Here is a 26,740-nt window from a genome sequence, read left to right as displayed (position 1 = left end):
GATTGCCATAGTCTTGTGTGGAGGAACCTGCTCAGTGAGCTGGCAATAGAAACCTCAGTTTAAGATGCCGGGGAGGCAGCCTGGTGAATTCCAGCAACACAAGAAACAGGCTCGAGGGTTTGGAAATACATTTCATACTGAGAGCATCATTGTACGAATTTTGTTTCAATCCTTGCAGAGAAGGGATCTATAAAATGCAGCAACCCTTGCTTGTAGACCCAAAGTTCCCACATCAAGTGCCCGGGGATCCTGCCCTGGGCAGCCTGTTCCAATGCCTGAGCACCCTCTGGGGCAGGAATTGTTCCTCAGCTCCATCTAAACCTGCCCTGGGGCAGCTTGAGGCCGTTTCCTCTTGTCCTGTCTTTTGGATTAAAACAAACTGAAAATAGGTTTGAGGGGGGCAGCTGATGCAGTTTGACCTCCAGGAGGCCTTCACATCCTGACTGGAATTAGTTTAATCCAGAGAAAGCTATTCTGGGATGCACATACCATGGAGAGAGGGTGCACAGTGCAAGTCCTTCTGATGTTCAGACCTGCTCTGGACCACATCCATCCTCACCAGCTGTCCTAGGATGTGATAAAACATTCTCTTATTTCTATCCATTCTAGAAGGGACCTGACTGGCTCATAACTAGGCAATGAATTTTAGATGTTGAGTCAGGTGACCCCATTCCCATGCTTATTCTCCAATCCCAAATTCATAATGGTAGGAAAATCACATTTATGAAAGCCAGGCAGACATGGAGGATGGATGTAGTGGACTTCAACTTGCCTCAGTTTAACAGCTTAAGAACATTTTTAACAGGTAAAGAACTAAAGAGAGACACAAATAAATCCATCCCAAGGCAACTAATAACAAGAAATTCAATGTATGAAGTGTCCTTGAGGAGGTTGAAAAGTGAAGAGAAATGCAATGAGCTTCCCCAGCTTCCTTTATTAGGGGCCAAAAGCAGGAAGGGACAAAGCACCCCATTAGCAAGAACCACATGATCTGCACATGTCATGAAGACAGGGATGTGTCTTTAAAGAGAGAGTAGGACCAAGCTTGCATGGGCACAGAAAGCCCTCCAGCAGGCCCGAGATCCAGGCTTTCACAACACAAGCAGTCAGAGCTATTTCCATCACAAGTGATGCTGCTCACTTTGCCAAAGCAAGAAGTGGTCCTTGGGGACCAAGCACCCTTCCAGGGTTCATCAGCTGCCTTGCTTGACAGAGATGACTCATGCCCAAAGCCAGTGAGCTGGAGGGTCACTGGGTCACTGTGTTGGCATGTTTGGGTATTAAGGACAAATTCATGGGCCTGGATCATAGAATCCCAGCCTGGTTTGGGTTGGAAGGGAGCTTAAAGCTCCTCCAGCTCCAACCCCTGCCACAGGCAGGGACCCCTTCCACTGGAGCAGCTTGCTCCAAGTCCCTGTGTCCAACCTGGCCTTGAGCACTGCCAGGGATGGGGCAGCCACAGCTTCTCTGGGCACCCTGTGCCAGCGCCTCAGCACCCTCCCGGGGAAGAGCTTCTGCCTAAGAGCTCATCTCAGTCTCCCCTCGGGCAGGTTCAAGCCATTCCCCTTGGCCTGTCCCTACAGGCCCTTGTCCCAAGCCCCTCTCCAGGTTTCCTGCAGTGCCCCTTATGGTAATGAAAGGCCACAATAACATCTCTCTGAAGCCCTTTTCCCCTGGTGCTGCCCATTTCAGTCCTTTACCACACTCCTCACTGTCCCTCCCCGTCTCCTTCCTTCCCCTTTCAGGCACTGCTCCCTCAGGCTCTCCTTTCTCTCTTGTGCTTCCAGCACGATGGGTAGAAGAAGGTGAGTGCCATCATGCCTCAGAAATGCTCCAAATGTGGATGTCAAAGCTGGGCTTGTTCTGTGCTTTGCTCTAAGGGAGCCCAAAGCCCTGGTTGCTTGCTTAAACTGAGGTCATCTCCTCTGGGTAAACTTCTTCTCCAAACTAATCAGCACAGAGAAGAGATAATGACCTCCTTTGGGCTTTGTCACTCTCTTGTGGCCCAAAGAGATTCACAGTCCCCACATCCCCACATCACTTGAAATAGGAAGGGGGTTTGCTGATGCTGGTTCATTCCCAGGCTCCCTGCACAGCTCCAGGCACGTTCATCTTCACATCCATCTCCGAGAGCATGAGGAGGGCAGCAGAGACAGAGCTGAGATGTAAGTGAGGGGCAGCATCTTCCAGGCTAAGCTGAGCTCTCTTTGTAAGGACAGTGTGCGCCTGTGGTTCTCAGAACCTCCTGTGGTTATCTTAACCTCCTGTGGTTCTCTCTTGCCAACAAGCAGCAGCTCCTGTCTTCATCTCCTGCCCTACTGCAGGGTCCTGGGCTTCTTGATGATGCTCTGGGCTTCCCAGGGAGCTGCTTTGTTGTGTCCTCCCCATGTAGCTGCGGAGAAGGCAGGTTTGGGGAACACCCTGGTTGAGAGCGTTCTCAGGAGGGAGGGGAAACCACTATAAACATCTATGTAAGCTTGCATAAGAGCATAGTTTGGACTGGCAGGGACCTTAAAGCTCATGCAGTTCTAACCCCCTGCCATGGGCAGGGACATTTTCTACTAGAGCTGGTTACTCTAAGCCCTGTCCAGCCTGCACTTTCCATAGGTCAGGAATTCCTTCCAGTGTCTAGTTAGGAAGAAGCCCCAGCAAAGAGGGAAGGAACTGGTGCTTGACAAATTCCTAGGAGAGCATGAAGGATCAGCTCTGCGCTGTGAAAGCACCACGCTTCTCTGTGTTCCAGGTTGAGACGAATGATCTCCAAGCCCCAGGCTCAGCACTAACACAGGCGATGAAGTGCAGCACTAAGGTAAAGCTACTCGGGTGAGTGGAACCTCCCCACTGATTTCCACAGGGGTCATTGCTCAACATCCAGAAGTGAGCCAGAGGAGCAGGCACCGCGTTGTGCCATGGTGTTTAACTGCTTGAGCACCCCTTTGTTCTACCTGTGCTGGCACACGACTTTCACCAACCTGTCCCTCATTGAGCTGTGCCTGAACTCTCCCTTTCCATCCTGCAGGACTGTCTCTGAGCAGCTCCCAACACAGAGGCTTTTCCACCTGGGACATCCCTGCCTCTTGGAGAAGAAACCTCCAGCCAGGAGCTCACACACAAAGCACCATCCAGCCCATGGCACAAAGCAATTGCACCCAAGTGACCGAGTTCAGCCTGGCAGGGTTCACAGAGGACCCGGTGACTCAGGTCTACTTGTTCCTGCTCTTCCTGCTCACCTACCTTGTCACCACTGTGGGCAACCTGGGCATCATCATCTTAATCAGGGCCAGCCCCCACCTCCTCTCCCCCATGTATTATTTCCTGGGCAACCTGGCCTTTGTAGACCTCTGTTCTTCCACCATCATCACCCCCAAGATGTTGGTTGACTTGATGTCAGAGAAGAAGAGCATTGCTTATGCTGGGTGTGTGGCTCAGGTCTTCCTCTTTGATCTCTTTGGGATAACTGAATACTTCCTGCTGGCTTCGATGGCCTATGACCGTTACGTGGCCATTTGCCATCCCCTGCTGTACCCCCTTGTCATGTCCCCAAAGTGCTGTTTCCAGCTGGTGGCTGCCTCGTACTTCGTGGGGCTGACCAATGGTGTGGGACAGACCATCAGCATGTCCACCCTGTCCTTCTGCAGCTCCAGCACCATCAACCTCTTCTTCTGTGACATTTCCCCTCTCATCTCACTCTCCACCTCTGACACCACCCTCAGCCACATCATCCTGACCACTGCAGCATCTCTCTTTGGTGTGTCCAGCAGCCTGGTTACCCTGCTCTCCTACGTTGCCATCATCGCCACCATCCTGAGCATCAATTCAGCCGAGGGCAAGCGCAAAGCCTTCTCCACCTGCACCTCCCACCTCACCACTGTCAGCATCTTCTGTGGGGCATCCTTCTTCACATACTTAAACCCCAGCTCAAACAGCTCAAGAGTAGGAGACAAATGGGCTGTGGTGCTCTACACCGTGGTGCCTCCCATGTTGAACCCCTTGATCTACAGCCTGAGGAATAAGGAGGTGAAGGAGGCTTTGAGGAGATTCTTGAAAATAAAGTGATATTGAATGTTGTAAGTTTAGGGCCAGGTAGAATGGAGATGTGGGGAAATGCTCAGCTGTTTATTAAGTATCTCAGATGGGCAACATTTGCTGGGGGAGTCTTAGCTTCCATGATGCACTGGCTGCTTTGATATCACCTCCTGCATATGCAAATAAGAACATTACAAAATCTTTTATAATTCCCTGCGCTCAAGGTACGAGCTGTGTTTTGTTTTGCATGACTTTCGCTTGGCAAATCAGAATAAAGAGAGAGTGAATTCTACTGTTGCAGTAAATGAAACTCCATTTCTAGACAGTCAGTAAGGGCCATAAGAAAAGGATACAAACACAAGATAAATAGAGAGGACAGGAAATAACTGGCACAATGTGCAGGAAGTTATTTTAGGTTTTGATTCTCAAACCTCATTAAAAGATTTCCAGCACTATTCACCTCATTGCATTTCAGACAGCAAAGACCTTAAGTTAAATATGGTACTTGTGTGACCTCTGGAATGAATGAAGGCACTTTGAGAGAACTTCAAGATGTAGTAGTGATGAATACTCAAAGTGCAGACCCTATCAAGAAAACCACTGTCCACTGCTCCACACCTTTGCTTGCCATCTCCCTGTACACAGTAATGATCTCCATGGCATCCTGACCAGAAAAGATCATAGGAGCTATTGTGCTGCTCATCAGCCTTCAGACTTGATATGTGGTAGCCCATAGCAGCCTGCACCAATGGCATTGCCTGCCCTGATGTCTCTACTGCTGCCTTCCTGCACAGAGAGTTGATTTGTGGTGGAAAACCAATATATACATGAAAATCCACCAAAACGTGCCAATGTGTGCATTACCCCAGCCCATAATGCTGCAGTCTCTGCCAGGGCCATGGTAACCTGGATCCATGGCTGAGCCTCAGGGCTATAAACTCACCAGCGCTTGAAGAAGATCTCCCTGCTTCTTCCACCACGACCTCAGAAGGGTTCTTTGCTCTAAGGCAGTAACAGTACCTAAAAGAAGCCATTCTGAAATCACCCAATTCTCTTTCAAAAACAAAAGAAAATAACTTGGCCAACAGATTTAAAAGGGAGCAAATCCAAACTGAGATTCTCCTTTTCATTTCTACACCAACAAAAACTAAGGTAGCTAGGTTTCCAGGTAGTCTGGAGAGAAGAGCTTGGTACTCCACATTCCAGTTTTGTCCCATATATCAACACTCCACACACAGAAGAGGAATCACATCCTCAATGTAGAATCTACACATTTGAATCCCAAGTCTTCAATTCCTTTTCAATCAAAAAGAAAAAAATTATATATCACTCGTTTCCTGACCTATTTTAAACCACCCACTAAAGAAAACATTGCAGGAACACTAAAGAAAACTCCTTTCAGCCTCTCTTGACTACAGCTCATTATAAAAGCCAAAATGAGTGTCCCTCCTTACCTGTTTATGAGCCAAGGTCCCATTACAGCTAATGAGACTCAGGCCAATGCAATCAGCAGAGCTCATTCAGATCTCTTCAGCTGGAGCAATGGAGGTGTCTGCCTTGCAGTGAGAGGCATGAACCCCACCAAATCTCCCTCAACACTGAAGGGAGCTGATGGACCCAGTAAACACATAGGGGTGACATGGTGCATTCAAATGTAAGGAGATAAGTGCTTCCCTAAGGACATTTGAGGTGATTCCTAAATCCAGTCTCTAAGTACCCAAAGAAGGGGAGGTAGCTCCTACCCAGCATTTGCTCAGCTGCCTTTAAACCACATTTAACCACAATGAAAGCAGCTCCACCTGAGAGTGGGGAGCTAAAGCCATTAGGAGCTCCTCAGCAGGAATGCCAGAAGCCAGGCACCTCATTGCCTGCTCATCATGACCCAGCAGGAAGATGCATTGCAATGCTGGCTGCTGCTTCTGCTTCCTGGAACCTCACCTGGTGTTTGCTCTGCTCTCCTGGTCAGAGGATAACCCCATTGAAGGCAGTGGCAGCCCTTAGACACAGCAAACCACTGGTTTCCTTAAACACACACAACAAGGAGCAAAAAGCTTTGGGGTTTGATAGCAGCAGCTCCAATGTGAAGCCACAATGAGCAGAGCGATAGGGTTGTAGCCACAGACTTGTGTTTTCAAGACACTAAGAGCTCATGTTCCTGTTTAAACACTTGGTGATGGTGAAGGAGAGAGCAGCTGGACATAAAGTCATTGAATATTGTTGTAGAAGGCACCAGAGAGACCTTATTGTGGCCTTTCAGTACCTTATGGGGGCTACAAGAGACCTGGAGAGGGGCTTTGGACAAGGACCTGTAGGGACAGGCCAAGGGGAATGGCTTGAACCTGCCCGAGGGGAGACTGAGCTGAGCTCTTAGGCAGAAGCTCTTCCCTGGGAGGGTGCTGAGGCACTGGCACAGGGTGCCCAGAGAAGCTGTGGCTGCCCCATCCCTGGCAGTGCTCAAGGCCAAGTTGGACACGGGGCTTGGAGCAAGCTGCTCCAGTGGAAGGGGTCCCTGCCCGTGGCAGGGGCTGGAACTGGAGGAGCTTTAAGGTCCCTTCCAACACAAACCAGGCTGGGATTCTAAGAAATAAAGCTCTGACAGTCTGTTGGTCAACAAAGCCCTTGTGCTAAATGGGGACAAGTCATATCTGAGCCTCTGCTCTGCTGAAAATTTAAGTAGGGGTGTAAAGAGCCTGAGTGCAGGTAGGAGGGAGGATCAGGGGGCTTCCTCTTGAACAGCCAAGGTGCTGCTGGCCTGGGTATCCTGACGAAGCTGATGGAGCAAGTGCAGTACACACATGTCTGCATCTGGGACTTCAAGCTGCATTTTTCACCCTGCACAAGCGCACCCAGGTATTCTCAGTGTCTCTTTTTGAATTCATGTAGATCTTTTCAATAATCTTGGAATTATATATTTTTCTTCTTTTCTAAATTTGATTGAGGGTTATTTCTCCCTCTGTTATATTGCTTTTCCCATGTCACAAGCCTTGGTTTTAGCCCAGTACACAATGGGGAAGAAAGACATTCAAAACCACTCAGAAATCCTTTTCTGTCCTCCTCCAGTCCATCTCCTGGACTGTCAGTCTGGTGCCTTCCAGCAGAAAAAAAACATTGACATTGAAAACATCTAAAGCCACCTGTGTACTTCTCCTTCCTTTCACACACTTTCATAGCTCAGTTTTCTCCCCTGATTGCCCCATCCTTTGTCTTTTCTAAATGTCTGGGACAAGGTTATCAGTTATCTACCAAGGGTTTTATAATGTCTCTTCATCTAGGAGAAGCATTCAGGACACAGCAGCACTCAGGATTCTTCAGATGAAGGCTGGGAAATCTGACTTCATCCTGCTATATCTGAAAAGCAGCCATGTATTTAGCCAATGCCAATGACAATGACCAAAGTGTTGTACAATCACTAGTAAAGTGTATGGAAATAAATGCATGTGATGGAAAGGACTCCCCATGACCAGTGCAAACCATTCACACAGAGGATGCTTTGTTGTGCTTGTTTTCAGCTCCCTTCAATGCAATATTAGATGATCTCTGTGGATGTAAAGGGCTTCCTCGGGAAACACTGAAAGGAAGAGGTGTGTGATAGATGGGGAAAGACAGAGCAAACTGTCCTGGGCCTGCTGTCCTGGGTAGGTCTCTGCAGGAGAACTGGTCTTGGAGGTGTTGATGCAGCCAGAAGGAGTTTGGGGGGAGAGGACTTGAGAGGTTGTTTTGCTGATCCAGTCAAACTAATTATCTGATGGAGGAGGGTCCTTTGGGAGAACAGTTTGCACAACACAAGCCTCTGAGGTAATGCCTCCTGTGAGATAAAACCCCTCCACCAGCCAGCCTGGAGCATCCTGCTCCCAGGCATCTCTCCTTCAACCCATCGCATGGGCTCCAGGATGAGCTGCAGGCACCGCATCCACCACCACCTTCCTCTTTAACCAAGCAGGTACAAAAGGGTTTGATGGGTGGTGGGTCCAGTTTGACCCTGGTCCTGCTGCCTCTCCCATGCTTGATGGCATGTTGAATTTCACTCTTCTTCAGGGACTGTAGCGATAGGGCAAGGGGTGATGGGTTTAAACTAAAACAAGGGAAATTCAGGTTGGAGATAAGGCAGAAGCTCTTCCCTGTGAGGGTGCTGCGGTGCTGGCACAGGGTGCCCAGAGAAGCTGTGGCTGCCCCATCCCTGGCAGTGTTCAAGGCCAGGTTGGACACAGGGGCTTGGAGCAAGCTGCTCCAGTGGAAGGGGTCCCTGCCCATGGCAGTGGGTTGGGACTGGGTGAGTTTTAATTTCCCTTCGACCCAAACCATTCCATGATAGCCCATGCTGTGAATAAAAGTGCCCTAGTATGACTAGTGGGTTTGCTTCAAAAACCCCCCACATTCCTGACCCCATGCACAAGTGATTCAGGGTTATTTTAGCAGCTATGTAGCCATTCATAGATGGATGTTCCATTAGATAATTCATATGCAGAGGTATTGAAGGGCAGAGATGAGAATATCCAAGCTAAAGCTTTAAAATTTTGGTTTATATATCATATATTTAACACCTTCAGGTGCATATTTGGGTTGCTCATAGCACGCTCAATGCAATCAAAGCAAAGCTCTGCTGGAGCCAAGACCACTGCTTTCCCTTAACCTTATGCAGGGTGGGGGTTCTTCAAAAGCAAATAAGCTTAGAACTTAAATGAAAGAAAATTTCAAGTACTTGTCTTTGTGTTGTGATGAAAAGGATGCTCCCCAACTAATGAAGCTACAGAAGAGCACTCATCCAGTTGGAAATATACAAAAGAGAGAGAAAAGTATTCCTTAAAATTCCCAGAAACAAAGAAAATACAAAAAAAAAATCAAAAATCCTTAAAATTCCCAGAAATCAGCGAAGAAAATACAAAATCTTTTCTGTTTTCCACATTTTGAGATGTATATATTTGTATTGTATTATACTTTGATAGACACGATGTTCTTCAGTGTATCAGTTGTGCAGTGTAGATCAATCATTGTAGAATTATTCTCTTTTAATTTCAGGCTCTGTAATGAGCTCCTTCACTTCTCTGACTTCAGATCTTAGGCTGCCGACATAAATACAGCATTACAAATACACCGTTTTCCGTTGCATTTACTTTGTGGATTAAACTCCAACTAAACTTCCACATTATTTCTCTCGCAGGGGTTTATTTCACTGATTCCTTTCATTTCCATCCAGATCCATCAACTTGTTGAAATGACGGATACAGGAAACCTCACTGTTTTCTCCAGCTTCATCCTCTTGGGTTTCTCTGATGCCCCAGAGCTACAAACCACCATCTTCACAATCTTCTTATCCCTCTATGTTTTCATGGTGCTGGGGAACCTGACGATGATCCTGCTGATCAACACTGACCCCCACCTCCACATCCCCATGTACTTCTTCCTGACCCATTTATCTTGCATGGATGTTTGCCTTTCCTCTGCTATCATCCCAAAAGCTCTGGAGACCTTCCTGCTGGGGAGAAGCCACATCTCCTTTTGGGGTTGCTTTGCCCAGATGTATATTTTCGTGGCTCTGGCTACCTGTGAGAGCTTTCTCTATGGGGTAATGGCTTACGACAGATACACGGCTGTGTGCAAGCCCCTGCTCTACACCACTACCATGACCAGGGCGCGTTGCTATGGCATGATGGTGCTGGTGTACACCATCGGGTTCGTCACCTCCCTGGTGCACATCACGCTGGCAGGGAGGTTGTCCTTCTGTCAGGCCAGGAGCATCAACCACTTCTTCTGTGAGCTGCCCACCCTCCTGCAGCTCTCCTGCTCAGACACAAGCACAAATGAGGTCTTGCTTTTTTACAACACTGTGTTTAATGCCATGGTCTCTCTCCTGATGATCCTGGTGTCCTACACCTACATCCTCCACACCGTCCTGCAGATCCCTTTGGCCACGAGGAGGCTGAAGGTCTTCTCTACCTGCGCCTCCCACTTGGCTGCCATCACCATCTTCTACGCACCCGGAATCCTCACCTACATCCAGCCTCATGAGGCATCCTCATGGGATCAGGGAAAGCTGGTGTCGGTGTGTTACTGCATCCTCACCCCAACCCTCAACCCCCTCATCTACAGCCTGAGGAACAAGGAGGTGAAGGGGGCTCTGAGGAGGCTGTGGGAGCGAAAGCTGCTGCCACATCTCTGCAGGGTTTGAAAGCACATTTGGAGCTCTTCAGTACTGTGGAGGTAAGGAAGGAATATGTGGAATATGTGATTATGGAATTGAGCATTACTGGCCATTATTGGTCATTATAGCTCACTACTGGTGCAGTGGTATGGAGAACCAGCACAACGAATGGTTCTCTTCAAACAGCTTCAGGTTGTTTTAAGCAAGGCCTGAGCCTTCAGTAATTCATCCAAATAAGTATCAGGTATTTAATAGCAGGACTGAGACAGCACCATGGTGTTTTGTGTTTAAATTGAGCTAAATGAAATTAGTGCCCACAAAAAGGGGGCTCAGACTTCACATAAGGCACTGACCACTGTCTCCATTGCCTGCTTTATAAGCATTTCCTCAATGATGAACTGGGGGAAGGTCAAGAGGATTTGATACAGCTCTGGTGTCCTCAGCACAAAGTGGACGTGGAGCTGCTGGAGCAAGTCCAGAGATGCAAGAAGGATGCTCAGGGGCTGGAGCAGCTCCTGTATGGAGCCAAGCTGAGAACATTGGGTCTGTGCAGCCTGGAGAAGAGAAGCTGTGTGGAGACTTCAGAGCAGTTTCCAGTGTCTGAAGGGGGCTACAAAAAGCCTGCAGGAGGGCTTTGGACAAGGGCCTGTAGGGCCAGGTCAAGGGGAATGGCTTGAACCTGCCCGAGGGGAGACTGAGATGAGCTCTTAGGCAGAAGTTCTTCACTGGAGGGTGCTGAGGCACTGGCACAGGGTGCCCAGAGAAGCTGTGGCTGCCCCATCCCTGGCAGTGTTCAAGGCCAGGTTGGACACAGGGGCTTGGAGCAAGCTGCTCTGGTGGAAGGTGTCCCTGCCCATGGCAGGGGTTGGACTGGATGAGCTTTAATGTCCCTTCCAACACAAACCACTCTGGGACTCTGTGATACCTGATGTGAGCATCCAATACATTTATCCCATGTAACTGAGCTGGAGCAGTGCTAAGGACTTGTGACAGGCACACATAGGTTAGCATGTGGCCAGAAGTGTGTCCCAACTAAAATCTTCCTGGGATGTGTGGTCCTTACATCTTTTCCTTTCTGGATGCTCAGTACCAGGTCTGTGCTTTGTGGATTTGACCATGTCACATCCCCTTCTGTATGTCATCGCATTATTGAGGGGGAAGATGCTCTAAATGAAACAGTAGATGGAGGGGTTTTAACATTTAATCCAAACACACCATTTCTATTTAATGAACTGTACAATTGCTGGAAGAACATGTACTTGTACAATGACAAAGTGAATAAATTTGTGGTTTAAAATAAGCACCTTTGGAAACCGTGGTCTTCTGCAAAGAACTGTGATGAATAATGAATGAAAGCAATGGCAACCAGTCAAAATCTAATTTAAGTTGGTGTGAAGAGAAATGCTCACTTTCTAAGCTTTTAATCAAAGTTTCTGATGGAGTTTTCATGAAAAATAGAGACATTTGGACAAGTCCCTCAAGAAAAGAGAACACAACATGTGAAGCAACTTATTCAGAGAGAATAAGAGAGGGACTCTTCATCAGGGCCTGTAGGGACAGGCCAAGGGGAATGGCTTGAACCTGCCTGAGGGGAGACTGAGCTGAGCTCTGAGGCAGAAGCTCTTCCCTGGGAGGGTGCTGAGGCGCTGGCACAGGATGCCCAGAGAAGCTGTGGCTGCCCCATCCCTGGCAGTGCTCAAGGCCAGGTTGGACACAGGGGCTTGGAGCAAGCTGCTCCAGTGGAAGGGGTTGGGGTTGGAGCTGGAGGAGCTTTAAGCTCCCTTCCAAGCCAAACCATTCCATGATTCAATGATGTCAGGGACAGAGAAAGGATGCATGCAAGAATTAATGGTGTCCCATTCTTTTTGGCTTGATGCCTCCTGCCAAGTTCTCCATGTGCTTTATCTTGCAGATGAGGGTAAATCTGAGATTTCCTATTGTGAATTTGCAGCATGGGAAATTCCAGTTAGAAACAGAGGGAGGGGGAAAACCCCACTGTAAGAGCAGTCAAACACTGACATAGGGGCCAGGGAGGGTGTGAAACCTCTGCCCCTGCTTGTCCCCAAGGCTCAGGAGGAAAACAACTGTCATCTGGGTTAAATAATAACCAGGGAGTTATCAGGAAGCTTTGGGAACAAAGCAGGATTCAGCTGATTGACCCTGGGTGCCTGTGAGTTGTGTGTTGTTAAGAAATCAGCAAACACTTTGATCCTGACTTAACTGAATCCAGCCATGGACCTTCTCCCTCCAGCCTAGGTTATTGTGGTTCTTTAGGATAGCCCTAAGGCTCAGCCATGGCTCCAGGTTTCACCACGGTCCTGGCAGAGGCTGCAGCTCCATGGGCTGAGGTAATGCACACAGTGGAGTATTTTGGGGTGGTTTATGTATGCAATGTGTGTCCATCACCCATCAGCTCTCTGTGAAGGAAAGCAACAGGAGAGACATCAGGGCGGCAATGCCATTGCTCCAGGCTGCCGTGGGCTGCCACGTAGGAGGTCTGAAGGCTGATGAACAACACCACAGCTCCTGTGCTCTGTTGTGGTCAGGCTGCCATGGAGATCATGGCTTCTATTGCTGCCAACGGGGCAATGGTAAGCAAAGGTGAGGAGCAGTGGAGAGAGATTCCTTGGAAATGCTGATGGTCTGTCCCACGCCATTGGTCAGCCCCACGAGGTACGAGCCAGTCACCATCTGGAAACAGCACTTTGGGGACATGACAAGGGGGTACAGCAGGGGATGGCAAATGGCCACGTAACGGTCATAGGCCATCGAAGCCAGCAGGAAGTACTCAGTCATCCCAAAGATATCATAGATGAAGACCTAAGCCACACAGCCAGCATAAGCAATGCTCTTCTTCTCTGACATCAAGTCAACCAACATCTTGGGGCTGATGATGCTGGAGAAACAGAGGTCTACAAAGGCCAGGTTGCCCAGGAAATAATACATGGGGGAGTGGAGGTGGGGGCTGGCCCTGATTAAGATGATGATGCCCAGGTTGCCCACGATGGTGACAAGGTAGGTGAGCAGGAAGAGCAGGAACAAGTTGAGCTGAGTCACCGGGTCCTGTGTGAAGCCTGCCAGGCTGAACTCGGTCACCTTGGGTGCAATTGCTTTGTGCCATGGGCTGGATGGTGCTTTGTGGGTGAGCTCCTGGCTGGAGGTTTCTTCTCCAAGAGGCAGGGATGTCCCAGGTGGAAAAGCCTCTGTGTGGTGGGAGCTGCTCAGAGACAGTCCTGCAGGATGGAAAGGGAGAGTTCAGGCAGAGCTCAATGAGGAACAGGTTGGTGAAAGTCCTGTGCCAGCACAGGTAGAACAAAGGGGTGCTCAAGCAGTTAAACACCATGGCACAATGTGGTGCCTGCTCCTCTGGCTCACTTCTGGATGTTGAGCAATGACCTCTGTGGAAAGCAGTGGGCAGGTTCCACTCACCTGAGTAGCTTTACATTAGTGCTGCACTTCATTGGCTGCGTTACTGCTGAGGCAGGGGCTTGGAGACCATCCGGCTCCACCTGGAACCCAGAGAAACGTGGTGCTTTCACAGTGCACAGTTGATCCTTCATCCTCTCATGGGCATTGGCCAACCACCCGCTTCTTCCCTCTTTCCTTGGGTTTCTTCCTAACTGGAACGAATTCCTGACCTATGGAAAGTGCAGGTTGGACAGGGCAACCTGCTCTAGTGGAAGGTGTCCCTGGCCATCACAGGGGCTTGGAACTGAGTGAGATTTAAGCTCTCTTCCAACACAAGACATACTATGATCCTATGCAACCTTACACAATGGTTAATATAGGTTTCCTCTCCCTCCTGACACAATTTGTCAGATCTAAAAACTTTTCATGGTTCTTTAACCTGTTCCTTGAGTCTCCAATAGAAATGGGCAATCCCCAGAGCTCAGCAATTTCTTCTTGCACACATGTTTTGGGGGAAAAAAGTCATCTTTTGGAGCTGCCTCATCTCAGCAATGGGGAGCACCCTGAATGTCCCGTACAGGAAAGCTTCTGGTACTCACCCAGGAAACCTTTGTGCTCAGAGGTGAGGAAGCCTCCTGAGGGTGCTCTCCACCAGGGTGATCTCCAAACCTGCCTTCTCAGCAGCAGCATGGGGATGGGATATGTGTATGAATGTGTAGAGATGTGATGGATACAGGGGAGATGTGCACAGATATGATCCTCCTTGCTTTGCATCTGTCCTGGTCCCAAATCCTCTCACTGCTCACACAGCCCTCGTGGCCACCCTGCAGCACATGGAGGGCAGAGGCTCTCCTCTCCTCTATGATGGACGTAAGAAGGATTTAGGCACTGATCCCAAAGAAGTGAAAGCTGAGTCCCAGATGGATCCAGCTCCATGCCGAGCAAGGGGGGATTTCAGCCCTTGCCCAGTGCCTCCATCACCAGGGCACCACCAGGGGCAGAAGCCATCAGCATCCATAGGAGAATGTCCCTTGTTTCCTGCAGAGCCCCAGCATCCTTCATCCTGCCCCATGGTGTGCAGTGAGGTGCTGGAGTTTGCAGTTTGAAAGATGTCACAATGCAGGTTTGAAGCTATCACCTGGAGATGCTGACAGCTTTGGAAGATATTTTTGACAGGGCTAGCAAGGAGCCAGGTTCTAATGTCAAGTGTAGATCAGAAAAGACCAAGACACGGGGAAAAAAAAAATAACCACTAAGGGCAATAAAAGAGTGTAGATAAATCAGATTATCTGTGGTCTTTTTGCACAAACCAGTCATAGGAAGAAAGCAAGACCTAGAAATGGTTCCAAAGCAAGCCTGGAAGCCTAAGGAAGAGGTTGGGGAAACCAAAGTCCCTGGTGTCACTGAAGCTCTGGTGTCCTCTGTCACAAAACCAGCAGATAAACATCATCCCAAAGATACTTCCAAACCAAAGTGTTGCCAATCTGCTGAAGAACCAAAGGAGAACACCCTGGTGTGCAGGGACCATCCCACGGTACCTGAGCAAGACAAGCAGGGCAGGAACACAGACCTGGGCCAAGTTCAACCACAGCTCCAGAGCATCAGGAAAGCTGGTGATGAGGAGGCAGATTCAAGACCAAACCAAGTCAGGTCGAGTCAGTCCCTTTTTTGGGATCAGGTGAAAAAATTGTGAGCAAGACAGATGAGAAACCCTAGGTGACCACCAAAAGATTGCATAGGTGTGCTGAACTCCTACTAAACTGGAAACCAGAACTCCTCTAGTAAAGCTCAATCTGCCTGTTCTGAGCTTAAATAGAGATGGGGGAACAATAGGAGGAGGGTGGGGATGGAGCCCCAGCTGAGGCTGGTCAGGGGGATAAAGGCCTGTTAGTTCACCCTGGGACAATTCCTCCCTGCCTCAACACGCCAGTTTTTCATCCTTGAATACAGTGGAAGTCCAGAGGCACCAGCTCAGCCACTGGACATCCAGGCACTACATGTGGGTAACCCCACTGGGGCTGGAAAACTGGGTTCACCCTCCACAGAGGGACATCAGCAGCTCCAGAGATGGAGTCACTTGTTCTTCATGTCCCATTTGAGGACCGTGTGCAAGATCTGGAATGTCTCCAAACCCATTTTCCTTGTGTCAGTATGGTCAGACCAAAACATTTGCATGGTCCACAAGTATGTCAGAAGCATCCTATGAGCTGCTCATCACTGCTGCTGTGCAGCTGTGCTCAGGCTTGGCTCACCCACTCCATGTCTCTCAGATGCCCAAGCACCACAATGCCTTTCAGAGGTGATTTCACACCCTTTGCTTTTCCTTCTCTTTGTTTTCCTGTGGTAAATCATGAGCAGCCCTGGAGGCTTCCTCCCAGGAGAGCACATGCAACTGTATTTACAGCCCCAGCACCACAAGCTGGGCTCTTGGAGTCTGGCAGGAGCTCACCTCTCTTCACATCAGGTGCTTAACAGAGCTGATGCCGGCACGTAGATGTTCTCTGCTGCGTTGGGGATAAACCCTTGGCTCCCATCACTCGGTGGCAGAGGGAAGGCACAGGAGGTAACACCAACACAAAGCAGAGCCTCACCTGCATTGAGGCAGTGGGCTTGTGTCTGCATGTTCTAGTGTCTTCTTTGGTAAAGGTGTGTCAGAAAACAGCCTTACCAGTGTGTGTTTTCTTTATAAGAGGGAGTAAGGTTGGTGCAGGTTGTGTTTCTTTTGCATAGGCAGCTAAAGCAAGATGCACTGATTTATTCAAGAATTAAATGAGGATGACTCTTATTCTGTTATACAGAAATGCAACAGTTCAGGTTGTCAGCAGAACATAATCACTAACAAATGAGCCTTTGGAATCAGCCTGTTAGAACCTAAATACCTTTTTAAAGCAAGAAACTTAATGCCTGTTGTAACTCAGAAGGGAATAATTCATGAATTTACCAATGTTCATGTTATTTAATGTAAACGATCTCAAATAGTTTAGTAAATGTGATTTGGTGACTGGAATGATAAAAGCCAAGGGAAAATGTCTGGAGTTCATGCATGTGGAAGCTGGGCTTTCACTGCGACTGAGAATTTCTCTTGCTCCACGATTACATGCAATCCTATGCATTCAAAATGAAGGTGAATATAGATCTGAATCTTTGCTCAAACCTGAAAACACGTGTGCTTGAGTAACTCCAGAGTTTTAACTATTCCAGCACAGAAAAACAAAAATGCCCTTTTTTGCTTCAAGAAGCTCCCTGTTCTTTTCTAAACACCTTACCTGAAAAACACAAAATAGATATAATTTTGGTTAGAAAATACATTGGAAAATTCTATTTGCAGTTATTCTATGGCAGTTAAAATGGTCACTGATTGGAGTTAGATATGGTCCAAATCTGAATTTGTCCATTTTTGATCAGTTTGATGTTTCTTTTCCTTTTGCCTCAGCAGGGAACATCTGGTCATGGCAGGAAATCACACGCAGACTACATTTATCCTGTTGGGAATTACAGACAGCCCATGTCTGCAGACTCCTCTTTTTGTCTTGTTTCTAGTGATTTACATTGTCACTCTGGTGGGGAACGTTGGCATTGTCACATTGGTGCTGGTGTCTCCCAGCCTCCACACCCCCATGTACTTTTTCCTCACCCATTTTGCCTTCACTGACATCTGCTGTTCCACAGTCATCTCCCCCAGGATGCTGGCAGACCTGTTATCAGAGGACAGAACCATTTCTTTCTCTGGCTGCATGATGCAGTTCCTCACTTTTATTTTCTTTGGCAGTGCCGAGTGTCACCTCCTGGCCATGATGGCCTACGACCGGCACGTTGCCATCTGCCAGCCCCTGTTTTATGTGACCATCATCTCCAGACGTGTCTGCTGGCAGCTGGTAGCATCATCCTACCTATTCGCCTTCCTCACTGCTACCATCTGCACATGGTGCCTGTTTGGAGGTTCCTTCTGTGGACCCAAACACATTGACCACTTCCTCTGTGACATCGTACCTGTGCTTAAACTCCTCTGCCCTAATAACTACAGCAGTGAGATGGTCATCTTTGCCTTTCTCACCATCAATGTGGTGGGCACGAGCGTGCTCATTTTGCTCTCCTACATCTCTATCATCCGCACTGTGCTGAGGACGTGCTCAGCAGAGAGCAGGGCCAGAGCCTTTCGTACCTGCACCTCCCATTTGGCGGCTGTTTCCATGTACTTTGGGACAGCATTCTTCATGTACCTACAACCTCCATCAAGCCACAGGAGCCTGGATAAGGTGGCCTCCATCTTCTATGCTTTGCTCACCCCCATGCTCAACCCATTCATTTATAGCCTGAGGAACAGGGAGGTGAAGACGGCTCTGGTCAACTGTGGGAGGAGATTGCTCAGCAGATGGTAACATAAAAGAGTTGTATCATCTAGGACACACAGTTCATCTAAAGTGAGAAAGCCTTTGGAGCATGAAAAAAATGGGATTTTCCACTAATACTCATCATTTTATATAGGTTCATCCACAACTCCTGCACATGAGTCAATGACAGTATTGAATGAGAAATACACACCCCAAATCACATCTTCCTTGGAAGGAAACCAAGAGGAGAGGAACCTCAAACTTCATTTCACTTTGCAGTCACCAGCCTGGGGGAAGAGTTTACCCTCAATTATCCCAGGCCTCTTTTCCTCACAGGAAACACCAATCAGCTTTATCCCATTACAACTTTTGTCACTGATAAATATCTATTTTTCTTGCCAGATTCTTGACCTTGTCCCTCAGCTCCAATAAAATTCCTCACTCTTACCTGTGAGCTCTTTATTAAAGCTGCTGGGGTGGCAGGGAAGAGGAAGTGTAGTTTTACATCTGCTTGTTGAAAAAAAGTCACAGAAAAGGTTTTAAAAGATTTATTGCATTTGTTTGTGCCTTTCAAAGAGAAGAAGCTGGTGGGAATGAAGATCTCAAGCTGCACCTTTGAATATCAAGGGGAATCCCTCCCCAGGCTTCAGCTTCAGACTAGATTTCACTTCAATTAAGGAAAAGTAGAAAATATAACTCCTAATGCAGATTGATGAACTGTGCTGAGACTACCCAGTGTTAAGGACAAACTGGGCATATCAAGCGGTCCTCCTATTCATTTGAAGTGGTGTTTTACACTCTTTTAAAGTGTCCTTTACTTAAATGGTGAGATAAATGGAATTCCAGCTGGAGATAAGCACCCACATCCCATGTCCATGCCCAGCTCACACTAAAGCACACCAGGAAACACCAAGTGGTGGCTTGCACTTATAAATACAGCATGAGGCAAGTTTCCATTAGTGAAAGACAATCCTGAGCCCAGAATCAATGGTAACTGAGAGCTGTCTGGGTCAGAAAGAAGCAAAAAAACACTGGTGTGGGAAAATGTTTTTCCTTTACCTCTTGTGAGGGAGAATTAACTTCTATTTGGGAAGCACGTGGGTCATGAACAATGTCTTTTGTGTGCTCTGGAAAACAGCAGAGAGAGGTGTGTGGAAAAGTGGCTTCTGTCTGTGGTCAGTGAGGGAGCCAGAATCGATGTACTTACTTGCTGATGAGCTTGGCAGGACAGAGACTTTGATATCAGAGAGCTTCTTGAAAACCTTCACCACACCTTGGTTCTTTGCTTCTTTCTTGCATATTGTAGCTGAGACATGTAGAATATATACAAATAGAATCATAGAGCCACAGAAAACCCAAGTTTCACCTCAAGAGATCATCTGCTCCAAGCTTTAATGGGAAAGGGAGCCTGGATGAGAAGTGTCACGTGGAGGGCTCATCCCTGCTTGATGAATTACCCCACTCTGGTGTTCTTAGCCCCTCTTTGGTTTAAGAAAGATTCCAAAGCAGAGACAGCTGCAATACATAAAGGTTTACCTAGACTTGGTGCTACATTGCTAAGGGAGGTCTGGATTGCTATAGTCTTGCGTGTGGTGGATCCAACTCGGGGAACTCCCAAGAGGAACCTCAGTCGAACGTACAGGGGAAGAACAGCTGTCAATTCCAGCAACAAGAAACAGGCTTGGGGTTCTGAAAATACGTTTGATGACAAAAGCATCATTGCATGATTCTGCTTCAATCTTTGCAGAGAACGGATCTACAAAATTCAGAATGCCCTGGCTGTAGACACAAAATTCCCATATCAGGTAAATAACAGAGGTCCTGCCATAGAAGCCCAATATTATACTTGGTAAAAAAAATTAACTAATGACCAGAATAAAACACCAGGAAATAAAGTTCCCCTTACTACTCTATTTCTGTCACTGAGAAGAGCAACTCCTTTTTTACCCATGCAGGGATGTGGTCTAGATGGAGAGGGAATGCCACGGCAGTGAGCACTGGCTGGGCTGTTGCATGCAGAAGGTGATGGGTTCTACTCTGCAGGAGCCTGAGGACTGCCTTGACAACAAGCAAAATCCACCCAGAGCATCAATCTCTTCATGTCCAGGTGCACTAATAAAGACCAGGAACAATATGCTGTAAATATGTGGATTTAAGGAGATGTCTTCCTCCTACTCCCACATTGAGGAGAGGGAGTGGGTGACAAGTGAACGTCTACATGATTCACCCCTGATTATTCTCATGACTTTATCAACTGCCTTTCCTAATGCTACTTAAACAGAATTTCAGCAACGCAAAGAGAGTTCCTGCAACCATTCCTACTCTCACAGTTGCCCCTTGTTATCATCTTCCTGTAAAACCCATTCCAAATGTTGATTTTTGCCTTTGCTGACTTGACTAAGACAGTAATTGTCCCCACACCAAGTTTTTATCATTTCCTTGGGGTTTTTGTTTCATTTTCCTATGAGCAGTGATGAGAAGAGAAAGGAAACAGCAAGCACCTGAATTCAAATCAACAGGAGAACTGCAGTAGTACCTAAACAAAATTCTTTTGACTGATATCTGTCCAGTAGGTCCAAGTCTTGTGACACGTATTACCCACCATACTGTGGTCTTGGTGTATGGATTTATGAAACACTTCCCTGTCTAATTTCTTCAAGAGATTTTAGTTTATGGAGCTGGAGATGTCGCTCTATTAGTTTGTTTCATAGAATCCCAGACTGGTTTGGGTCAAAAAGAACCTTAAAGCTCATCCAGCTCAAACCCCTGCCACAGGCAGGGACACCTTCCACTAGAGCAGCTTGCTCCAAGCCCCTGTGTCCAACCTGCCCTTGAACACTGCCAGGGATGGGGCAGCCACAGCTTCTCTGGGCACCCTGTGCCAGCGCCTCAGCATCCTCACAGGGAAGAGCTTCTGCCTAAGAGCTCATCTCAGTCTCCCCTCAGGCAGGTTAAAGCCTTTCCCCTTGTTCTGTCCCTACAGGCCCTTGTCCAAAACTCCCCTTCAGCTTTCTCACACTCCCCCATTAAGGTATTCAAAGCCCACAGTAAAGTCTCCCTGAAGCCTTTCCCCCTCTTGCTGCCCATTACAGTCCTTCTATCACACTCTCCATCTGATCCTTCCCATCTCCTTTCTTCCACTATCAGGCACCTCTCCCTCAAGCTCTCCTTTCTGCCTTAACTTCCCAGCACAATGGGTGGAAAAAGGTTAACACCACCATCAAGGAGAGCACAAGGACTGGGGCTGCCTCAGGCCCCAGGGATTTTAAGAAACAAAATCCCCAGGAAAGCCTTTCCAGGCAGATTAAGGATAGGAGGGTGACCATGAGTAAGCGGAATGGATGTACCAAGGGTAAGTTAAGCCTTGGGTGATGTGAACATTGATGTTTGCGTGGACAAGAAGTAGTGGACAGCATTTACCTCACTGTTAGCAAGGTCACCACGATATTCTGCTGGCTCTTTGAAGCCAAACTTGTGAGCTATGGTTTGAGTATACGGAATTGAAGACGGGTGGAAAGCTGGTTCAGTGCCTGTGGTGCCTGATGTTGCTGATGGATCCTGGCACCAGCTCTCATTGATAAGTTCCCCATTACCTCCCTGCCATGATAATGTCAACCACAGCCCTTGTGGACCTGTAACTGCCTCAGAAATGCTCCAAAAGTGGATGTCAAAGATGGAGTTGTTCTTTGGTTTCCTCTAAGGGAGCCCAAAGCCCTGTTGCTCACCCAAGCTGAGGTCATCTCCTCTGGGTACACTTCTTCTCCAAACGTAGCAGAACAGAGAAGAGATAATGACTTGCTTTGGGCTTTGTCATCTCCTGGGGCCCAAAGAGATTCACAGTCCCACATCCCCACATCACTTGAAATAGGAAGGAGGTTTGCTGATGCTGGTCCATTTCCAGGCTCCCTGCACAGCTCCAGGAACATTCATCTACACATCCATCTCTGAGAGCAACAGGAGGGCAGAAGAGACAGAGCTGAGATGTAAGTGAAGGATGGCATCTTTCAGCCCATTCTGAGTTCTCTGTGCAAGGACAGTGTGTGTTGAGACACCATCTCCTGTGGTTCTCTCTTGCCAACAAGCAGCAGCTCCTGTCTTCATCTCCTGCCCTACTGCAGGGTCCTGGGCTTCTTGATGATGCTCTGGGCTTCCCAGGGAGCTGCTTGTGCTGTGTGCTCCCCATGCTGCTGCTGAGAAGGCAGGTTTGGAGACCACCCTGGTGGAGAACACTCCCAGGAGGCTTCTTCTTACTAACCACAAAGGGCTCCTGGATGAGCACTTCAGGCTTTCCTGTACAGGACATTCAGGGTGCTCCTCATTGCTGAGATGAGACAGATCTGAAAGAGGACTTTTTTCCCTACAAATCAAAATATCAAGGACGGATTGCTGAGCTCTGGGGGTTGCCAGTTTGTATTGTAGTGTCGAGATTCAGGCTAAAGACCCAGGAAAAGGTTTTAGAGCAAACAAAGTGTGTCAGGAGGAGGGGGAAAACCAACCTAAACCTCTGTGTAAGAATGCATAGGTTAATAGTATGGTTTTGATTGATAGGAACTTAGAACTGATCCAACTCCAGCCGCTTGCCATGGGCAGGGTCACCTTTCACTAGAGCAGGCTGCTCCAATTCCCTGCAAACTGCACTTTACATAGTTCAGGAACTGATTACAATTTCTAATTAGGAAGAAGTCCCAGCAGAAAAGGAAGAAGTGGGTGGTTGGGAAACGCTGACGAAAGCATGAAGGATCAACTCTGCACTGTGAAAGCACCACGTTTCTCTGTGTTCCAGGTGGAGCCAGATGGTCTCCAAGCCCCAGGTTCAACACTAATGCAGCCAACGAAGTGCAGCACTAAGGTAAAGTCACTCAGGTGAGTGGAACCTCACCTTTCCACAGAGGTCATTGCTCAACATCCAGGAGTGAGCCAGAGGAGCAGGCACCACGTTGTGCCATGGTGTTTAACTGCTTGAGCACCCCTTTGTTCTACCTGTGCTGGCACACGACTTTCACCAACCTCTTCCTCATTGATCTGTGCCTGAACTCTCCCTTTCCATCCTGCAGGACTGTCTCTGAGCAGCTCCCACCACACAGAGGCTTTTCCACCTGGGACATCCCTGCCTCTTGGAGAAGAAACCCCCAGCCAGGAGCTCACCCACAAAGCACCATCCAGCCCATGGCACAAAGCAATTGCACCCAAGTGACCGAGTTCAGCCTGGCGGGCTTCACAGAGGACCCGGTGACTCAGGGCAACTTGTTCCTGCTCTTCCTGCTCACCTACGTTGTCACCATTGTGGGCAACCTGGGCATCATCATCTTAATCAGGGCCAGCCCCCACCTCCACTCCCCCATGTATTATTTCCTGGGCAACCTGGCCTTTGTAGACCTCTGTTCTTCCACCATCATCACCCCCAAGATGTTGGTTGACTTGATGTCAGAGAAGAAGAGCATTGCTTATGCTGTGTGGCTCAGGTCTTCCTCTTTCAGCTTCTTTGGGATAACTGAATACTTCCTGCTGGCTTCAATGGCCTATGACCGTTACGTGGCCATTTGCCATCCCCTGCTGTACCCCCTTGTCATGTCCCCAAAGTGCTGTTTCCAGCTGGTGACTGCCTCGTACCTCATGGGGCTGACCAATGGCATGGGACAGACCATCAGCATGTCCACCCTGTCCTTCTGCAGCTCCAGCACCATCGACCTCTTCTTCTGTGACATTTCCCCTCTCATCTCACTCTCCACCTCTGACACCACCCTCAGCCACATCATCCTGACCACTGCAGCATCTCTCTTTGGTGTGTCCAGCAGCCTGGTTATCCTGCTCTCCTACGTGGCCATCATCGCCACCATCCTGAGCATCAATTCAGCCGAGGGCAAGCGCAAAGCCTTCTCCACCTGCACCTCCCACCTCACCACTGTCAGCATCTTCTATGGGGCATGCTTTTTTATGTATTTATTCCCCAGCTCTGAAAGCTCAAGGGCAGCAGATAAATGGGCTGTGGTGCTCTACACCGTGGTGACTCCCATGCTGAACCCCTTGATCTACAGCCTGAGGAATAAGGAGGTGAAGGAGGCTTTGAGGAAGCTCACAAAAATAAGATGATCTTGAATGGTGCAAGCTTAGGGCCAGACAGAATGGAGATGTGGGGTAGATGCTCGGGTATTGGTTAAGTATGGACAACATGTTGGGGGTCTTCTGCACCCAGACTTATGTGATGCACTGGTTAATATGATTGAAAATACAAATAATTTCACTCTCTAAACTTTGATAATTCTATTTTGTAGTTAATTTCACCTAATTAGTTAATTTGTACTTTATTTCACTTAACGAAGACACAGGTAGACAACTACAAGCATGCACTTCTCTTCATCTTAGGGTAAGGGGGGGACCTTATCGCTCTCTACGCCTGCCTGACAAGAGGATGGAACCAGGAGGGGACTGTTCTCTGCTCTCAAGGAACAAGGGATGGGACAAGAGGAAACGGCCTCAAGCTGCACCAGGGCAGGTTTAGATGGAGCTGAGGAACAATTCCTGCCCCAGAGGGTGCTCAGGCATTGGAACAGGCTGCCCAGGGCAGGGCTGCAGGCACCGGCCCTGCAAGTGCTCACAAACCCTATAGACAAGGCCCTCAGTGCCATGGGTTAGGGGTGGCCTTGACAGGGCAAGGGAACACTTGGAGTGCGTGAACTTAAAGCTCTTTTCTTTTTTGCTCTCCCTTTTGCTTGGCAAATGAGAATAAACTGTGAATTCTACCATTCCACTGGATCAAACTTCATTTCATAATGGTGTTGTTAAATCATTAAGGGCCTTAAGAAAAGGACAAAAACACCTTCAGCAAGAAAAACAGAAATGATAGCAAATAAGTGTGATGCCATGCAGGCAGTATTTTTAGGTTTTGATGGACAAAAAGATTTCCAGCACCATACATCTCATTTCATTTTAGACAGCAAAGAATTTAAGTGAAATATGGTACTTGTGTGACCTCTGTTATGAATGAAGGCACTTTGTAAGCGTTTTAAGACACGATAGTGATGAAGGGCAAGGGCAGAAACTATCAAGGAATCCCCATCCACTGCTCCACACCTTTGCTTTCCATTCCCCTGTTGGCAGGAATAGAAGCCATAATCTCCATGGAAGCCTGACCACAACAGAGCACAGGAGCTGTGGTGCTGTTCAGCAGCCTTCAGACCTGATACGTGGCAGCCCTTGGCAGCCTGGAGCGATGGCATTGCCTGCCCTGATGTCTCTCCTGTTGCTTTCCTTCACAGAGAGCTGAATGGTGATGGGCAAACACAGTATACATAAAACACCCCAAAACACATCACTTTGTGCATTACCTCAGCCCATGGAGCTGCAGCCTCTGCCAGGACCGTGGTGAAACCTGGAGCCATGGCTGAGCCTTAGGGCTATCCTAGACACACATAATAACCTAGGCTGGAGGTAGAAGGTCCATGGCTGGATTCAGTTAAGTCAGGATATAAGTGGTTTGCTCATTTCTTAACAACACACAACTAGCAGGCACCCAGGGTCAATCAGCTGAATCCTGCTTTGTTCCCAAAGCTTCCTGATAATTCCCTGGTTATTATTTAACCCAGCCAAAGGTTGTTTTCCTGCTGAGCCTTGCAGAGAAGCAGGGGCAGAGGTTTCACACCCTCCCTGGCCCCTATGTCAATGTTTGACTGCTCTTACAGTGGGGTTTTCTAACTCCCTCTGTTTCTAACTGGAATTTCCCATGCTGCACATTCACAATAGGAAATCTCAGATTTATCCTCATCTGCACGATAAAGCACATGGAGAACTTGCTGGTGGCATCAAGTCAAAAAGAATGGGACACCATTAATTCTTGCATGAATCCTTTATTATTAACATGATGGAGATGCCCCCGAGTCTGCCTCTGAGCTTTCAGATGTAGCTCCAGAATGAGCCAACCCTTCTGAAGGTTGCATGATGTACATGTCAAGTGCTTGCCAAGGTCTTGGGCCCTTCAGGACAGAGGAAATGGCACAACATTTCTATATGACAAAAAACAAACCGGACCTGGGGCATTTCACTGCATCTGTCTCCTTCCCTGCAACTTAACTGGTATTTTCCACCAACACTTAGAGGGAAACATGCAAAAAAGAGTGGTTTCTTACTTCTTAAATTATCTTCTTTTTTTTCCTTTATGAAGTTTTAGTCCAACTGAAAACTCAAACAACTCTTTTAAGACTGTTAGGAGGAGGGATTAGGAAATCTGAAGGAGTTGCATCTTCTTCAAATTCAGATAAGTAAAAGTTGAGTCATTAAATCAGAGTTTTGTGTCTCCATCTGTGCTCAGTGAAGGTGTGTTTCTGTATCTCTAGTATTTGTTGATAAGAGAGCAGTTTCAAGAGTTCAAGTTTGAAGACACAAACACACACAGCATTCACCCCTCCCTGGGTTTCCATCCCCATCACAGGCTGGGGTCAGGCTGCATGAACTGGGCTCCTTTTAGACTCATTGAATCAACCAGGTTGGAAAAGCCCTTCAAGCTCATCCTGTCCAAGCCTTACCCCAGCACTGCCAAGGCCACCACTAACCCATGGCACTGAGGGACACATCTACACAGTGTGTGAACACTTGTAGGGATGATGACTGCAGCCCTGTCCTAGGCAGCCTGTTCCAATGCCTGAGCACCCTCTGGGGCAGGAATTGTTCCTCAGCTCCATCTAAACCTGCCCTGGGGCAGCTTGAGGCCGTTTCCTCTTGTCCTGTCTTTTGGAATAAAACAAACTGAAAATAGGTTTGAGGGGGGCAGCTGATGCAGTTTGACCTCCAGGAGGCTTCACATCCTGACTGGAATTATTTTAATCCAGACAAAGCTATTCTG

General features: G+C 48.0%; 5 protein-coding genes across 5 annotated transcripts; 4 read left to right on the top strand and 1 right to left on the bottom strand.

The window, feature by feature from the left end:
- Positions 1-3,083: 3,083 nt before the first annotated feature.
- Positions 3,084-4,056, top strand: LOC134174964 (olfactory receptor-like protein COR1). Its single transcript, XM_062640357.1, has one exon. The coding sequence runs from the start codon at positions 3,130-3,132 to the stop codon at positions 4,054-4,056; it is 927 nt and encodes a 308-aa protein (XP_062496341.1). The 5' UTR covers positions 3,084-3,129.
- A 5,182-nt stretch (positions 4,057-9,238) lies between these two features.
- Positions 9,239-10,192, top strand: LOC134174962 (olfactory receptor 8I2-like). The gene has a single exon (XM_062640356.1). It carries the CDS (start codon positions 9,239-9,241, stop codon positions 10,190-10,192), a length of 954 nt encoding a protein of 317 aa, XP_062496340.1.
- A 2,541-nt stretch (positions 10,193-12,733) lies between these two features.
- Positions 12,734-13,725, bottom strand: LOC134174961 (olfactory receptor 8B3-like). The gene is given in 2 exon segments (XM_062640355.1): positions 12,734-13,398; positions 13,662-13,725. Coding segments are annotated over 2 exon segments (729 nt in total).
- A 2,648-nt stretch (positions 13,726-16,373) lies between these two features.
- Positions 16,374-18,362, top strand: LOC134174965 (olfactory receptor 8J1-like). Its single transcript, XM_062640358.1, has 3 exons — positions 16,374-16,387; positions 16,434-16,482; positions 17,044-18,362. Exons 1-3 carry the CDS (start codon positions 16,374-16,376, stop codon positions 17,950-17,952), a joined length of 972 nt encoding a protein of 323 aa, XP_062496342.1. The 3' UTR covers positions 17,953-18,362.
- A 4,442-nt stretch (positions 18,363-22,804) lies between these two features.
- On the top strand, positions 22,805-23,994 carry LOC134174966 (olfactory receptor-like protein COR4). The gene has a single exon (XM_062640359.1). The coding sequence runs from the start codon at positions 22,849-22,851 to the stop codon at positions 23,992-23,994; it is 1,146 nt and encodes a 381-aa protein (XP_062496343.1). The 5' UTR covers positions 22,805-22,848.
- Positions 23,995-26,740: the final 2,746 nt, after the last annotated feature.

This window comes from Pezoporus occidentalis, unplaced genomic scaffold (genome assembly GCF_034315485.1).
Source record: "Pezoporus occidentalis ecotype Australia unplaced genomic scaffold, CSIRO_AGI_Poc_V1 ctg642, whole genome shotgun sequence".
Lineage (NCBI taxonomy): Eukaryota > Metazoa > Chordata > Aves > Psittaciformes > Psittacidae > Pezoporus > Pezoporus occidentalis.
Note: the sequence above shows the minus strand (reverse complement) of the source record. Positions and strands in the feature narration are given on the sequence as shown.

Bases quoted from the DNA above. Each gene is read 5' to 3' on its own strand.
- LOC134174964 (XM_062640357.1), top strand. From the start codon at position 3,130: ATGGCACAAAGCAATTGCACCCAAGTGACCGAGTTCAGCCTGGCAGGG.
- LOC134174962 (XM_062640356.1), top strand. From the start codon at position 9,239: ATGACGGATACAGGAAACCTCACTGTTTTCTCCAGCTTCATCCTCTTG.
- LOC134174965 (XM_062640358.1), top strand. The intron at 16,483-17,043 runs GTAACTCAGAAG...AATCACACGCAG, and splicing joins CAAGAAACTTAATGCCTGTT to ACTACATTTATCCTGTTGGG.
- LOC134174966 (XM_062640359.1), top strand. From the start codon at position 22,849: ATGGTGTTTAACTGCTTGAGCACCCCTTTGTTCTACCTGTGCTGGCAC.